The sequence below is a fragment of the Centroberyx affinis genome, unplaced genomic scaffold (genome assembly GCF_046629955.1).
Source record: "Centroberyx affinis isolate AG114_WGS23_722 - 3 ecotype Tasmania unplaced genomic scaffold, CSIRO-AGI_Caff_v1 ptg001605l_1, whole genome shotgun sequence".
Lineage (NCBI taxonomy): Eukaryota > Metazoa > Chordata > Actinopteri > Beryciformes > Berycidae > Centroberyx > Centroberyx affinis.
In genome coordinates, this window is record NW_027280049.1 from 77,515 (window position 1) to 94,419 (window position 16,905).

General features: G+C 43.4%; 2 protein-coding genes across 4 annotated transcripts in view; both read right to left on the bottom strand.

Annotated features, from left to right (window-relative positions):
- The window catches only part of rngtt (RNA guanylyltransferase and 5'-phosphatase), an 81,578-nt gene extending 77,468 nt beyond the window's left edge, over positions 1-4,110 (bottom strand). For both annotated transcript variants that reach the window (XM_071528061.1, XM_071528060.1), the window contains exons 1-4: positions 3,756-4,110; positions 2,167-2,276; positions 1,966-2,069; positions 1,784-1,872 (exon numbers count right to left, since the gene is read on the bottom strand). In XM_071528061.1, the coding sequence (XP_071384162.1) occupies positions 1,784-1,872; positions 1,966-2,069; positions 2,167-2,276; positions 3,756-3,819 (367 nt within the window). In that variant the 5' untranslated portion in view covers positions 3,820-4,110. The remainder of the gene's footprint in view (positions 1-1,783; positions 1,873-1,965; positions 2,070-2,166; positions 2,277-3,755) is intronic.
- A 719-nt stretch (positions 4,111-4,829) lies between these two features.
- Positions 4,830-16,905, bottom strand: part of LOC139651192 (interleukin-31 receptor subunit alpha-like) — a 28,113-nt gene continuing 16,037 nt past the window's right edge. For both annotated transcript variants that reach the window (XM_071528053.1, XM_071528052.1), the window contains exons 16-17: positions 16,747-16,828; positions 4,830-6,188 (exon numbers count right to left, since the gene is read on the bottom strand). In XM_071528053.1, coding sequence (XP_071384154.1) covers positions 5,760-6,188; positions 16,747-16,828 — 511 coding nt within the window. In that variant the 3' untranslated portion in view covers positions 4,830-5,759. The remainder of the gene's footprint in view (positions 6,189-16,746; positions 16,829-16,905) is intronic.

Genomic DNA, 16,905 nt, shown 5'->3' on the forward strand with positions numbered 1-16,905 from the left:
TTAGCCTAGCATTTGAATTAACAGATTAGCCTAGTAGATTTAGTACTTGCATTATTCTAAGACGGCTCTGATTCAAAGGGGGACAATTTACATAGGCGGTTGCCGTCGGCATCTGATTAAAACGTGATGTACAACACAGTATTTTGATCACTTTTACACTAAATACGTTCAATTAAAACGGCAGAACTGAATTTTCTTTCCCGGAATATACCGAAATTGTTTCAACACAACTCATTCAACCTGAATCTCGTCGAAGAGTCTGGTCAGTGTCCAGTCATGTGTTCAGTTCAAAGTCATGGCTTGCCATGAATTCTTTTGTCTTGACTGTAAAAGGTCTGCAGGGAATTGAATACTTAAATTAGGTGGGATTCACCTTTAACTGGGAATACACTTTAACACAACATATAGTATATTACTCCCATGTTGTAGGCCAGTTCAATGTTTTTGAATATGAACAAATCTTCCCCCACAGCTTGAAGTGAGACTCAAACCTATGGTGTCATCAAGACGCCTGAGAAGTCTGGAGTCTCTGCACTGACCACGAATGGGAGACTTTGCGGACCTACTAGGATGCTGGAGTTTTTATACCCATATTGCTTCATTCCATGGCAGCACCTCACCTTTATCCCTAGGAAATCATCCTGGTTTCATCCCTGGTTTCATATTTTGGGAAAGAGTTGCTCATGTTCACAAATGTCGATTTAACCGTCTTAGAGATTACAAACATACATTCTTTAATCGAGTTCCTGAACATACCGACACAACAGGAATACTGTTGTCTCATACAGGATACTCCGAAATATTAAAAGAAATCCCTCTCACAAAGCAGAGTATACTGTTAAGATTCTACTGCAAAATGAGGCAACAGATTTAATTTCTTCACAAATCAAGCAGTGGCGCTCCAGGTGTTCCTACTTAAGATTCAACGTTTATGTTCTCAGGAACAGACAATGCTCAGGCATTAGAATTAATGCAGAGTAGGATAAATGGAAGTTTGAATGCCTAAGTAATAAAAAAGAACTGGGATAGTTAAACATCACAGCTACATCTAAATGAGTTATTGCTCAGGCAGCACTATTCCAAAAGTAATTTAACACAAGATGCAAACTCATATACAGCCAATGGGGTTTTTTGAGTAGGTTTTCCTTGAAGAAATTCACGATGCTTTGCTTCAATTTCTGATTCTCATAGCATGTGATATGAAATTTTAGCTTTGGGAAAATTCTCTGAAATGATAACCTAGAAACTAGAAGCCTGTTTCGGCCCAAATTCGACTCGTGCGAGTCACAATGAAATGACAAATGCATAATCTCAATTGAACCAAGGCGCTCAAAAACACAACTTAATGTAATAACGAGGAAAGGAAAATACAAATGGACTGCGATCAAGATAACAGCCAGAGAAAAGAGGTACAAATGTAGCACCAAGAGAAACAGAAAGCAGTGTAGTGATGGGTGACAAAGAAAATGTAACCATGTATATCTTTGTAAATTACAGCAGATCAAAGCTATCAATTCCATTCAATGTTCACAGTGATATAAACATTTCTGGTTATGTAATATGTGGGAACACTTAGTACTATGCAAGTGCAATGGGTTGCATTCATTTGTGCCATTTTGAATCCCACATTTATTTAAACTAAAACAGCAAATTGACTGGAAAATGCATGCAGATGGGGGCTGTATATGAAGTGGATGCAAATGATTTGCCACAAATGAAGCACATACTTTATGAGTTACTGACTTGGAACGGTCTAGGCCTGGTTATGCTTTGGTCTCCTTACCGATTAACTCTGTGGGATTCTTCTCGATGAAGTGGTCACACAGCCTGATGAACATCTCTGTGGTCTCTGTTGAAGGGCATTCTCCATGGCTAAAATCACATGGGATGACATTATTGTAATGACATAAAATATCCTAAAATTTCATGCACTATAAACGCTCCTGATAGTTGATTCGTTCATACCCTTTACACTGAAGCTTGATATATTTTATCCCTTCTTTTTCAATGTCGTTGCGGTCATAAAAGCGAGTAGTGTTGGTCAAATCCACCAGCAGGCCCATTTTCACCTGAAGAAAGACAAAAAAAGAGACATGGTTTTGCCATTTTCAAAATCTCAGCGATCTGCACTTGCCGAAGTATGTATGTCTTCATGGAATTACTTACCTTTAGACTTTTTAAATAGTTTGACAGCATGCTTGGATGAAATCTATTCTCCTCTGGAACTTTGTCATCATATTTGGGACCCAACATTGTTTTCATTGGCAGGAATTTACCTAGCAGGGAACAGATACACACATAATGGAACAGTGATTCTCTAGGATCCAAGATCCAAACCTCAAGAACCCGCAAGGGGGTCGCTAGCAAGATGAGGAACCGGTCAATTTCTTCATTTACAAGTCAATAATACAATACACTGCAAAAATGCATCATTAGATACCCTATATTGACAGTAATAATGCAAAGCCATACTAAATAAATCTAAAAGGGTACATTTCTCAGATTAGTGCCCTGGTAAAATACATTATCTATCTTGGTTTAACCTTTAAGAAAAGGAATAGAGGGTTTCTGGCATACAAGTACAGTACAAGTCAGGGAGGATGTGCATGCTGTGGTTGTTTTAAAATAAACATAGCAATGACCTTATATACCTCATATAGTGTTGGCAATAAAGGCATAGAAAAGTTGACACAGATAGTTATTCTCATAACTTAAGTGACTATCTTGTTAATCATCCAAGATTTGATTCACATTCACTTTAATGGTAATACATGGATGGGAGCGCACAGGGCATAACTGCTGCAACTGTAAGGATGTGCTATCCCTATGAATCTTTCTGTGAGTGTCACAAGGTAACGTTAATCTTTTAATAATCCTATAAAGCTCTTGACCCATCAGTATTTATCATAAGTGTCTGTAGCATAACACGTCCAGGCTTCAAGTATCCCAGCCTCCAGCTGTATCTTGGACCAGAAAAGCTGTCTGGACGAACTAAACGAAGTGTGCTCGGGCTAACGTTAGGTTTGTTTTGACACGTGACAATGCAACGACAACAGGGCTAGCTCAGTAGCTGCTCTTTGCTAATGTTTTAAGGAGGCACAACAGTTAAACGACACAGCAACGCCAAGCGCATCCTCTTTTTTCTAAAACCAAGTTACGGTTAATAACGACACACACACAATATCCGCAAAGAGTTAGCGTTCAGCTATGGTAGCGTATTAGCCACAGCTTGCTAGTTAACATTAGCAGAGTTAGCTAAGCAACATAAACAGCAGCACTCGTTCTATGACTCTTAATGGAGAGAGCGTCACGCCAAACTCCATTAAAAATCTAACAATTTAATTTGAGCTTGCTAGCTGGCAGACGTACACACTTCGTAGAACGTGGCTTAGCTTTTATGGATCGGTATTGTCTTATATTAAAGTCGGCATACAACTGACACATCGAGCATCACTTCATTTCAATAAAATCTAAACTTTTCCAGTTGAGTCGCACTGCTCGCGACCACGTTATATTTTGAAGGGAGAAGGTTGACGAAATCTTCAGCGAACCAAATCTAAAAGGTGAAATTGTATTGAAATAAATACTGCTTGTTGTGTTGGATGTATGCCGAACTGAATAGTGGATCCCACGAATTCAGAAAAGGTCTATCAGGTATCCATGTATGTATCGTTCTCTCCATACGACAAGAACGCAGCACGGCTCAGGGCAAACGCAGCACACTATAAGCTGGTTAGCTAGTTTTTGAGTCTTACCTGCCACAGGTTGTCCTCTTCTGGGACAATTCCGCCATCGAGGAGGGGGTCCGGTATGTGACATTATGTTCACGAGGGTTTTCGCTGTAGTGAATCGTTGACGTTAGCTGTTATTTCATAAGACGTTGCTCAACTGAATTACAGTAATACTCCCCCTGAGATCACGATGGTCCGCGGTTGTGGTTTACCCAAGCACCGTGGATCCAGGGCCTTAAAATTTCAGGAGAATCATCCAGCAAGTTTGGGCCCGATCAAACTTTTGACGGGCTGACAAATAATTACTCCAAACATAGGTTGTTATGACTCCCAGTAGATCAGCACCCCAGAAATTATGTTATCGTTTTAGTCTGTTTTCTCTCTGTCCTGATGTTAGCAATTAGCTAGCATAACGTTATTACTGTAACGAGCGCGCTAGCTGGCTAAACTAGCTAGCCTTCTTCTGGTTGTGAATTGTCTGCAGTGTAGATGCTTACGAGCGTCTTACTGCCACCTAGCGGCAGATACAAGTCACTAATGAAAGCTATAGCACCGACATAGCACTAATGAAACTACAAACGCCAGATTTTAAAATTGATTTCACTTAATTTACAGCCTAAATCTACATCTCAATTTGACCTAAAAGGTTTACCTATATTGTATGTTCACTGAGCAATGACTACATCTTAATGTTGCAATTTTGTTGTGATCAATTGAAAAGAAATGATTTAGTTTATTTGACAATCAGTCAACAAAAAGTTTTGCTAGCAATGGGCTCAGATGAATATTTAACTGGGTGGATTTAATCAACCTTGGTTTAGATCCAAATAAAATAGATTCTGTCTTACCAAGGTGTAGGGAGAGCTTATTATCAAGTAGCCATTGAGACTATAAAGTTCTTTGCTTAGTATCTCCTGTTTTAAGCTTCATGTTGTTGGGGAAAAAATTTTGATCATATATGAGAACAGCCTTCATTTCATAAGGTTTGATGGGATCAGGAATGTGCTGAGAGGAATGCGTGTAATATTGATACTGACAGTTCCATAGCCATCAGCTGCCCAATAAATACCAGTACCCCATTCATACATTATCATTTGGCATATTTAATAACTTGCTGGATAACATTTCATGCTACACTATTAATTGACTAGCTTATGCACATCTGAATTGCTATGTGACAGCTTTTCTGCCACATTCAAACAGTTTACCCCTGTTTTTAACATTTAACGCAAACAAGGACATTCACCTTAATAACAAATACATAGAACCGGAACAATCCGCATCTGTAACATCAAAACCACATCCTCAACATTTACATGAAACGTGCCATTGCTACACAAACCAGGGCTTTTTAACGCAGAGAGAAAGAAAGAAAAAGAAAAACATTACAAAATAAACTTAATTTTGATTCAAAGTGTCAGATGTAGTAAACAATATAGCTCCAGGTGTTATCAATATTGGAAATGTTGGTGTTATCAATGCTGAAATAAAAATAAATTCCTTAATCCTTTTCATTGACTCTGAATTAAATAAAACCAGTGTTGCTACATTAATATACAGCTCTGTCTTAGTATGTGGATAATATCTCAGTGTAAGATTTCAATGTGACTCAGTAACGCAGCTATGATACACAGTGTTTAAACACTGTTATAAACATGCAAATTGTAAACTGGGTGTTCAAATATAAAAGCTTTCATGAACTGGGTATTGGTTGAATTGCTATTGTGTTATACCGATTGGCAATGGAAAGTAGCCAAATGGAAATGTATTTATATGAAAATATCACAGACTATTACTTCAGTGATTAAGCTACAATACTTCTAATTTCTTTCCCGTCATTCCAAATTGGGTGCAACGCCACTCCTCTGCCTGTGGCATGTAACAACCAGTTAGTGCCAGGAGTGATGTTGCGAGTCATCACATTCCTACACTATAGCTTCAGGATAACTCTACACTAACATAATATAAAGTTGATTGGCCGATCTCACAGCTGGAATGTAACAGTTTTGTTGTTTCTTTCCATGCCCTTCACCTGCCCTGTCCCTGTTCAAACATGTTCAAAGTGACGTAGGCAGTCAGCGGTGCAGTCTTGCTTTGCTGCTTCAGTGCTGGCACGCGCTTGCATTGTTCACCGGCACTCGGTGCGGGAGGCTCCGCGGAGCTCTGGCTGCGGTAGGGGTTGAGAGGGCCGCTCCCTGAAGCCAGCAGCCCTGCGGTTTCTCCGGCATGCGGCGTCTCCGCAGGCTCGACCGGCCTCTCCTCCTCTGCGCCCGGAGCAGGAGGGCAGGCCGGGTCAGTCTTTTCCTCCGTCTGCTCACTGGCTGGGGTAACGTTTGCATTATCGTTGAAGTCTGTGTCCGGTGGAGCGGTGCAAGTGGTTGTAGCGTCCGGCTCGCAAGGATAAATCGTATCACAGATGGGCAGGCTTTCGGATGGATTGCTGAACGGCGGGAAGACCTGTGGGAACATGTGAACACGCACACACGCATACACAGAGAGGGTGAACCAGAAAGATGGAAACTGTTGGTTGTGGAGGTAAAAGGCAATTCAGACAATGGCTTTCAGCTAAATGTCCATACACCATGTACACCAACGCTGCAACAGCCAATCCCCTGTGCATATAGGTGGCCAATTAAGACTTCCAGTCATCTGTAGATTAAAAAAAAAAAAGGGCAACCCCACCTACCCGTGCCCGCGAAGGTAGGAGAAATGACCTCCATTATAAGTGAGGAAAAAAAACGGACACCCTCATGCTTTTTGGATTATTTATAGGTAGTCTAATATGGGTAGTTTCTGTCAAGTGATATTCCATATAAAGACCCTATAGACAACTTTTTTGCTTTAACTTATCATTATGAAGTAAATGTTGATTGTACAGTGTAATGGCTACAGAATAATGACACCATCGGCATTTAGATTGGTTCCCTATAAGCCTCGCTTTCACTATGCAATTCTGTCTGCCACCGGGTACGATCTTCCGGGAGAATGAAGGCTCGATTTACGGCACAAAGGAAGTGCGTCATCCATTGCAACCAAAAGAGGCCCGGAGCTAGGGCTGGGCGATATATCAATATTATATCGACTAGATATCGTCTTAGATTTTGGATATCGTAATATCGTGATATGGCATAAGTGTTGTCTTTTCCTGGTTTTAAAGGCTGCATTACTGTTGCCGCTTCCAAAAACACACCTTTTTAGCCGCTGAGAGTATGAGGTTGGGTCCTGGGGTTCGCAGATTTGTGACACGCAAGGAGGTTATGGTGACAGATACGCTGAGATCCAAATATGCTTTTGGTGTATTTATTGTAAAAAACCAGCACAGAGCTATCACAGCGCAGCAAGAATGAATGAGTAGCGGTCAACAAAAATTACGGCTACTACCCAAGCCTGACTCTCTTCATCTGTGTGACAGGTGAGTGAGCACCTTTACGCACACACTTCCGTACATGCACACGCCTACTCCCACGTGAACCACCACCTCTGCAACACACACACTCAAGCGCACCGTGAACCTCATCTCCACCCTGTATGTCTCCTACACACCAGCCCCTAATTATTAGGTCTCACATAATAATTCACATTCAAAAAATACAACAGGAAACATAATAAATCATCATATCAATTTCAAAAATGCAAAATGTCTAATAAATTGCTAAAGTCCATGAATAAACCATACACTGAATATTCCTTCTTCTGGTCATCTCTGACCGACTAGTGCAAAGTCCAGCTCAAGTCCGGAAAAAACAGAGTCTCTGTAGAGGTCAGCAACGTCCTCATGCTGCCTCCTCTGTCTCCAGCAACAAACAGACCTTGGATATGGGCCTGTCCAAGCAACTGGTTTTAGTCTTAATCCGAATTTGACGAACAAATCCCTTGCGGTCCGGAAAGGTTTGCAAGACACGTCCCATAATCCAGGAATTCCGAGGTGCGGTACTGTCCATAAGCAGAACTAGATCTCCTGCGACAAGGTTTCTCTGGACCCCAGTCCATCTCTGTCGTTCCTGTAACAGAGGCAGGTACTCCTTTGTCCAGCGTTTCCAGAAAAGATCAGATATGTACTGAACTTGTCTCCATCTTCTCTGTGCATATAGGTCTGCGGCTTGGAACTCTCCAGGTGGTAATGAAGGCTGGTTTTTAAGCAGTAAGAGATGGTTCGGTGTCAGTGCTTCCAGGTCGTTAGGATCCGTGGAGGCTTTGGTGATGGGCCTGCTGTTGATAATGGCTTCAACTTCACAGAGAACTGTGTGGAGTCCCTCCTCATCCAGGTGTTGCACTTTGAGGGTGGAGTTCAGGACTTTCCTCACAGATCTGATCAGCCTCTCCCACGCTCCTCCATGATGTGACCCAGCAGGGGGGTTGAATGTCCACTTTATGCCCTTTTGGAGTAGCACATCATGCACCTGTGCCTGGTTCCACTGCTCAATTGCTGTTTTTAGCTCACGTTCTGCTCCTACAAAATTCGTCCCATTGTCAGAGCGCAGCTCGCGGACCTGTCCTCTTCTGGATATAAAACGCCTCAGAGCATTGATGAAGGAATCAGTATCCAGAGAAGGTGCCACCTCGATGTGAATAGCTCTCAATGCGAGACAGGTAAATATGACACCATACCTTTTTACTATACTCCTCCTGCTCCTCACTTCGAAGGGTCCAAAATAGTCAACTCCCACACAAGTGAATGGAGGTTCATCAGGCTTGAGTCGATCTGTGGGCAAGTCTGCCATCTGCTGGTAAACTGGAGTGGCGTTAAGTCTTCTGCAGATGGTGCACTTGGACAGGACTCCCCTAATGGCAGTGCTAACTCCCGTCATCCAGTATTTCTCCCTGAGCTTGGACAACATGTGATTGCGGCCGCTGTGTCCTACCTCTTGATGGACTTTTCTCAGCAACAGGGTAGAAATATGAAGATCTTTTGACAGAATGATGGGATGCTTAGACTCCAAAGGCAATGCTGCTTTACTAAGCCGACCTCCCACACGCAAGACTCCATCCTCCAGCCATGGACACAACTTGTACAGGTGACTACTCTTCTTGATGTTTTGTCCCTTTTCCAGACACGAAAGCTCCTCTGTAAACTTTCTCCTCTGGCAAAATTGAATTATGGCCAGCTCAGCCTTGTCAATGTCCTCCACTGTAAAACCTCCAGGGACGGCTGCGCGTTTAAATGTGCACATTTCCTGCTCCATCATTCTCTGCTGCTGCATGCTCTCTTCACGCTGATTGGCTGTTAGCCTTTTCCTCTTCCTGCTACTGGACCACAACCATTCCTTGTATTTCAGCCACCATGCCACAGCTTTCTTTAATCGGATCCAAGAGGAATAATGATGGATCAGGTGAGTAGTGGGATCCTCCCCAGTTTGCACAGCATTTACAACGGCACTTTTCTTCACCTCTGGATCGTCCTGGGAGAGATGGCTCACAGGCTCAGGGTTCACAGGCCATTCTGTTTCAGGTTGGCAAAGAAACAGAGGTCCCGTTAACCAGAGTCTGTCCTTAAGAAATGCCTCCACTTTGACCCCTCTGGATGCTGCGTCTGCTGGATTTGAAGCTGTATCCACATACCTCCACTGTGCAGGGTGAGATGATTTCAGTATCTCTGAAACACGATTGGCAACAAACACCTTGAATCTCGAGCTTTCATTTTTGATGTATTTCAGCACAGAAGCACTATCAGTCCAAAACACAGATTCCTGAAGACTCATGTGTAGCTCTTTCTTCCACAGGACGTCCATGCGACTGGCCATTGTTGCAGCAATCAGTTCCATTCTTGGAATTGTAACTGTCTTCAGTGGGGCAACACGAGCTTTTCCCATAATGAAAGCACTGTGCATTTGGAGGTGCTCGTTCTTTAACAGCAGGTAAGTGACTGTACCATAGCCTTCCTCACAAGCATCGCAGAAATGGTGTAATTCCGCAGTAATAGCATCTCCAAACTCCAGAGGTTTTAAACATCTGTGTAGCTCAAAGTTGTCCAGTAGGTGGAGCCCTTGCATCCACTTAAGCCACTCTTTGGAGACAGTCTCTGGTATGGGCTCATCCCAACCAACTCCTCTTCTGCACAAATCCCTCAAGATCCTCTTTGCTGTCAGAACAAGGGGACTTAGCATACCCAGAGGGTCATAAATAGAGCTGACAGTAGAAAGGATGCCTCTGCGGGTGAGTGGTCTGTCCTTCCATACAATTTTGATTTTAAAGGTGTCTGACTTGATACACCACTCCACACCCAGCACTCTTTCAATGGGCACAAACTCCCGCTCCAGGTCCAACTGCCTCACGCCTTTAGCTCTGTGGGGCTCTGGAATGGCCTTGAGCACTTCAGATCTGTTACTGTGCCACTTAGTCAAACAGAATCCCCCTTTAGCGCACAGAGACATGAGTTCATGACAGAGGGTCAGTGCTTCCTCCTCTGTTGCAACTGACACCAAACAGTCATCCACATAGAAGCAGTGCTGCAGCTTGTCCACCGTCTCCTCCTTGTGCTCATGTCCAAAATCCTCTGCACATTTCCTGAGGGCGTAGTTAGCACAGCTAGGGGAAGATGTAGCTCCGAAAAGGTGCACCTTCATCCTGTGTTCACATGGTGCTTGACTCAGGTCTCCTTGTGGCCACCAGAGGAATCGCAGCAGGTCGGCATCCTCTGGGGGCACTCGCACTTGGTGAAACATAGCTTCTATGTCAGCCATGAAAACCACAGGTTCCCTCCTGAACCTGGTCACAACTCCAATTAGTGAGCTGGTTAGATCGGGGCCTTGCAACAGCTCTTCATTCAGAGATTGTCCTTTGTAACTGGCACCACAATCAAACACAACTCGGAGTTTTCCTTTTGTCGGGTGGTGGACACCATGGTGCGGTATATACCAAACCCTGCCATCACTTCTTTCCAGCTCTGCATCAGGAACTCTTTCAGCATAGCCTTTACCAAGGAGATCATTAATAAAGGTGTTATACTCCTTGTGAAACACTGGATCCCTCTGGAGCCTCCTCTTCAGATGGTATAGGCGCTGTTCCACCACTTTCCTGTTATTTGGCATGCTGACGTTTGGATTTTTCAAAGGCAGGGCGACCTGGTAGTGACCATCGACGTGTTTGGCTGACTTTGTGACCATGTCCATGAACCTCAGGTCTTCTCTGGACAGACCCACTTGCTCCTCCACAGCAGATTCTGGAAAGTCCATCTTAAATTGCTGTTGCCACAGTTCATCTAAATTTACAATGGACACACGATTCACAGTTACTGGCTGCTCACAGTAATTGGCCTCTCCACCATTTCCTGTCAGTGGTCCGTTTACTGTCCAGCCCAGCACCGTCCTTATAGCGTAGGGTCCATTATGCTCACTGCGGATAACTTCAAGCGGTTCCATGGCTCGTGGGACATTTGTTCCGATCAGCAACTCAATTCCAGCCTCAATCTGTGGTAAGGAGAGGTGTTTTAAATATGGCCACCTTGTCAGATCCTTATTTGTGGGTATGTTTGCTTTGTGAACTGGCATTGACAACTGAGTGTAAGCTTTTGGCAACTCAATGAAGGCGTCATCTTCAAGTGCCGCCACCTCCAGCTCTGGCACGATGTAGCTACTGACCACCTTCTCCTGCCCCATGGTCCTGAGAAGAATGTTGGCTCTCTTCCCAGACAAATTGAGCTTCTGCTTCAGACTCTCAGTACAGAACACTGCAGTACTTCCCTGGTCCAAAAAAGCATACGTGAGAATGATCTTATTGCCCTTCTTCGCCTTTACCTGGACCGGCACAATAGGAAGCTTGCAATCCATCTCACCAGCCCCTGTAAGCCCACTGGAAACCAAGGTGCCGTCCACTGTCACCTGGACGCTTCTCTCAGCCGGTTCTGCAGTTGCTACACTGTCCTTATGGAGCACAGTTGGGTGTTTTTGGCCACACTTTGAGCAGGAAATCTTCCTTTGGCAATTTTTGCTGATGTGTCCTATACACAAGCAGCGAAAACAAGCACCATTTTCCTTCAGGAAGTCAATTTTCTCCTTGTGTGCCATTTTTTCCAACCGCGCACACACATCCAATGTGTGTCCTCCAGTGCAGCAGGGACAGATCCTCTTGGCTGGTGGCTTTATATCCTTGGCTTTGTTCACACGTTGGGCTGTTCTCTCCACACGATTCACTGTGGTAGCGAAGCTCGTTCCTCTGATGCCGGAGCGAGGGTGAGGTTTGTGTTTCATTTGTTTGGTTGATGTAGCAGTGTCCTGGATGTTTCCAAACACAGGGTCTGTCAAGATTTTCACCTGTTTCTCAACAAAGTTTGCAATGTCCATAAACCTTGCTCTTCTGTCGTACCTTTCCTGCAGGCCACATGCGTGGCACCTCCAGCGGTCTCGGAGTTTGTAGGGCAGTTTTTTGATGATTTCCAACATGTTTGTGGGCGTGTCCAGATCATTTAAATACTGCACATCCTCCATAGCGTTGCAGCATCCACGCAGAAAGAGGCTGTACTCCTGGAGGGCCCTCACATCCTCCGTTTTAATAGTGGGCCATGACAGAGCTCTTTCCATGTATGCCGCTGCCACCTTTTGCTCATTGCCATAGTGCTCTCTCAATAGAGCCTTCGCCTTCACATATCCTCTGTCCGACTCAATGTGCTGACAGCTCCTCACCAGCTCTTTTGCATGTCCTTTGGTGTACTGTTCAAGGAAGTAGAGTCTGTCACAGTTGTTATTGGTGTTTCGCTCAACTCCATTTTCGAAAGCTTTAATAAATGAATGGTATTTGAGTGGGTTACCATCGAAAATGGGAATTTCCCTTTTTGGGAGTGCTGAGAGGCATTGCTGTTGCATTAGGAGTGTTGTAATTTCATTTTGTTTTCTCATTATGTCCAGCACACTGTCATTTTGTGATGCGTCAGTTTGTGTAACATTGGTCACAGGATCTTCCGGGGCCATTAGGTAACGTTGGAGCATGTAAGAAGGACCTGGGGGCTGTTTTATGTCAGGTAAGTGAGTGACTTTAGGCTTCACAGCTAGCTGTATGGTTTCAATTGCATTAGGTTTTAGTTTGACTGGCAGTGATGGCACAAATTCAGTGGCATTGACATTAAATTGTTGTTTTGAGCGTGTTCTTTCATAGTATGAGTTCATCCCATCTGAAACCTTTGACTTTGTTTTACTGCCAACACTGCTTTGTGACTTTATAACACTTAATTTTGCCATTTCCTCAGCAATTTCATTCTCCAGTAAAAATTGTTCTCTTCTTTTGCGTAGCTTTAATTCTTCTTCTTCCCATGCAAACTGTTCTCTCCTTTTGCATAACTTTAACTCCTCTTCATCCAATGCGTGTTTTTCCATTAATGCCTTTTGTTTTGCTGCCAAAATTGCTAGATTTGTTTCAGTTTTTAAGCGAGCAGATGAGCGTGAGGAATGATGTGAGCGTGATCTCTTGGTTGCATTTGAGATGCTGTCACAGGGCCGAAGTTCATCCTGGGGATCTTGTACAATGGGAACAGGTACTGGAGGGTCAGCAGCAGGCAAATCCTTGCCTTTCTCGACAGGAGCTTGTTCTACATGGTTTATTTCCTTTGGTGGTTGCTCAGAAGTATTTGTCTGGAATGGTAATTGATTTGAGTTTTCATGTAGATTTTCCTGTATCCATGTTTCCACTTGTTCTTTGAATGCATCACTGTAATCCATAATGCCAGAAAACCACTCGTTTTGTTTCTTAACCTCATCATCAGGAAGTAGTGGCAGTAATTCATTGTGCAGGTCGGTGGCCTTTTTACACAATGCATTCAAGTTGTTCAATTGTGAAGGGATTTCAGTTGCATTTTCCTTTGATTTCATGTGCGCTTTTATTTGTGGAATAAGCGCTTTGATGTTATTGACGACACTTTTGCGCTCATGCTGGAGCCGTTCGATTTTATTTTCCAAAGCTTTGGCCGTCAGTTTAATTTCTCTTTTTTCATTTTCCATGTTTGAACATTCAGCAACAGCGTTTATTTGACTCATTTCCATTAGATTGTATTTTGTGTGGAGCAACACAATCACAGTTCAAGAGCGCATTCAAAATCCATCCATTGACATTGCGTTTAAAAGTCATCCAAAAATATTGCATCCGAATTCATCCATACATTGCATTTAAGTTCATTGACAGAGCAGATTCGATCCAAGCAATTCAACAAGCAATAGGCCTTTAGACACCACCAGCCGCCACGTATCTATGCCACAAAGTCCCGACATCATAATCGAATAAAGCACGGAGAAGTTGCGCCACCATCAATGCGCCAATGCAACCAGCGTAACATCCATTCAATACATTGTCCTCATTTGACAAAATGCATTTCAATCGAAGCGGATTCCTTAATCCCCAAACCTAAACAGGTTCAGGCCTACCTGTTCCCAGGTGAATGGATAGCGTGATTTGGCACTTAGCTGTGGCTCCTTTGTTCTCGGGCTAGTCGTTGCGTGATGACTTGGTTCTTTGGCCCTCGTGAGCGGCTTGATGATTTTCATTAAACGCCTTTTTGTTGACAAAATGTTGCGGCTTCCAAAAACACACCTTTTTAGCCGCTGAGAGTATGAGGTTGGGTCCTGGGGTTCGCAGATTTGTGACACGCAAGGAGGTTATGGTGACAGATACGCTGAGATCCAAATATGCTTTTGGTGTATTTATTGTAAAAAACCAGCACAGAGCTATCACAGCGCAGCAAGAATGAATGAGTAGCGGTCAACAAAAATTACGGCTACTACCCAAGCCTGACTCTCTTCATCTGTGTGACAGGTGAGTGAGCACCTTTACGCACACACTTCCGTACATGCACACGCCTACTCCCACGTGAACCACCACCTCTGCAACACACACACTCAAGCGCACCGTGAACCTCATCTCCACCCTGTATGTCTCCTACAATTACAATAAAGTGATGTGATTTTCTGAACTTACCAGACTGTTCTAAAACAGGGAAGGAAACCCTGTCTTTGCATTTTATTTTGATCACAGTCTTGTTTTAATGAAAGTGCTTGTGACATCTCACATGTGGCTTTGACTTACAACTGAACATTTAGCCTACTTCGTAGAAAATAACGAGATATATATCGTGTATCGCCATTCAGCCTAAAAATACCGAGATATGATTTTTGGTCCATATCGCCCAGCTCTACCCGGAGCTATCGGTAGCTATCCCCAGTAGCGGAAATGGCGGATGGTGGAACAACCGAAGTGACAGTGGAAACTCTACCCTCTATCATAGCACTGAGATCAGGGTTTCTAGTTCAAATTGGGATTGTTTCTTGCTTTGGACAGTAGTAGTTTGGACAGTAACCAGGCTGCTGGTGGTAGCGTTAGCCATGTTGCTAACGTTTTCTGGTTCGTTTTCTGGCTGCTAGCGGTAGCGTTAGCCATGTTTCTATTGCTAACGCTACCGCTAGCAGCCAGAAAACGAACCAGGATCTACAAGGAAGCCAGGACCAGCCAGAAACAAACATCTAACTATGTTTGTTTCTGGCTGCTAGCGTTAGCTATCGTCGCTAGCAGCCAGAAACAAACAAATGATCGATTGTCTGTTTGATAATCTAAACAAAGAACATGTTTTCTTGCAGTGGCCTTTCTAAAATGAGCAGTGGTGAAAGTTACTATATTGTGTTATGATCAAGGAGTTGATAAGCAGATGGTTTGTTCTGTTGCACGGAGCGAGGCTCTAACAGAAAGAGATCCGGTTGTCTTTGCAACAGCGGCGCAAACAACAATACCACTTGGAAACGCTAGGGGGGGACAACGGGGGAAAGTTGAAAAGTTGTCTGTATTCACTTTAAATGTCATATGTTGTGGTGAAATAAAATTACCTTTATTCCTAAAAATCATTAAATCTAGGGTAACCGGATTGCGGAAAACAGCCAGATTTTTAAAGTACACGAAAAATCCCCCCTGCTCCCCCTCTGCTCCCTCCCATAACTCCTCCCTCCACAAGGCTCAGGCGTACATGAGAGGGGCAAACGTAATTAATTCCAAAGTGTTTATGCAAAACACAACTCTGCCAGTTCAGTCTAGTTGTAACTAAAATATTCGCTGGCAAAATAATATTTCTGTCAGCATACAACTGCAGTCAGAAACACACACAAACCTAGTTAGGTTCACTCAGAGAGAGAGAGTGGCGTCTGGGCAAACTTGCACAACACACAGCTCAATCTAGTTGTTACTGAAATATTCGCCGGCACCTACTTTTTGTCACACACAGATTAGCTCCCACAGTGTCAAAGCCATAGCTACAGTAGCTACCTTGACAGACCTGAATGTGGCTCCTTGCTGATGAACAGTCTTGTGCAGTGGGGAAAATGACTGGATCCTTGCACAACAAGTATGTTCCAGTTCCAGTATTCAGTTTGGATTATTTTGAGATTTGGAATTTATCAAGTTTAGCTGATGCTAAGCAGCTGGCGCTCTGTCTCTCTCCATGCATAATTTACCTCACTCTACCAAGCGATTGTAGAAATGTGCGTTTCTGACCGCAATGCTGATTGTATGCTGACAAAAAAATTTTTTTGCTAGCGAATGTTTTAGTTATCAGATTGATCTAACAGAGGTGTGTTTTGTGTGAACGGTTTGGAATTCATCAAGTTTGGCCAAAGCTAAACAGCTCGCTCTCTCCACTGACAATATCATGTGGCAATGTGTGTTTGTAACCACAATGGCGAATCTATGCTGACAAAACAATTTTTTGCTGAATGTCATAGTTACAACTAGATAGAACTGGCAGAGTTGTGTTTTGCATAAAAGGTTTGGACTTTAGTATTATTATTATTATTTATTATTGTTTGCTGCTCTCATGCATGCGCCTGAGCCTTGTGTGGAGGGAGGAGGGGGGATTTTTTTTGTTCTGTACTTTCAAATTGCCCTTTTTGCCAAAGTTGCCTACCCTAGCTGCACCTGACCGTGGAAAGAATTTCCTCTCGAGGACAATAAACTACCTACCTACCTACCTACCTACCTACCATAACCTAGAACTGATTCATCTGATCAGCCAAGTGAATGTGGCTGTCATTTGTTCATGCATCACTGAGTTCACCTTATAATGTCCCTGGGAAGGCCACAACGCCAAAGTACTGAGACCAGGGTTGGGCACCCTCTTCTCCCTGAATTTCTTCCACCTAGGAAACAGATTATAAACATCACTGGGCAACATATTTTATCTCGGGCTCTGCATATGTTCAAATTGTGGGGAAAA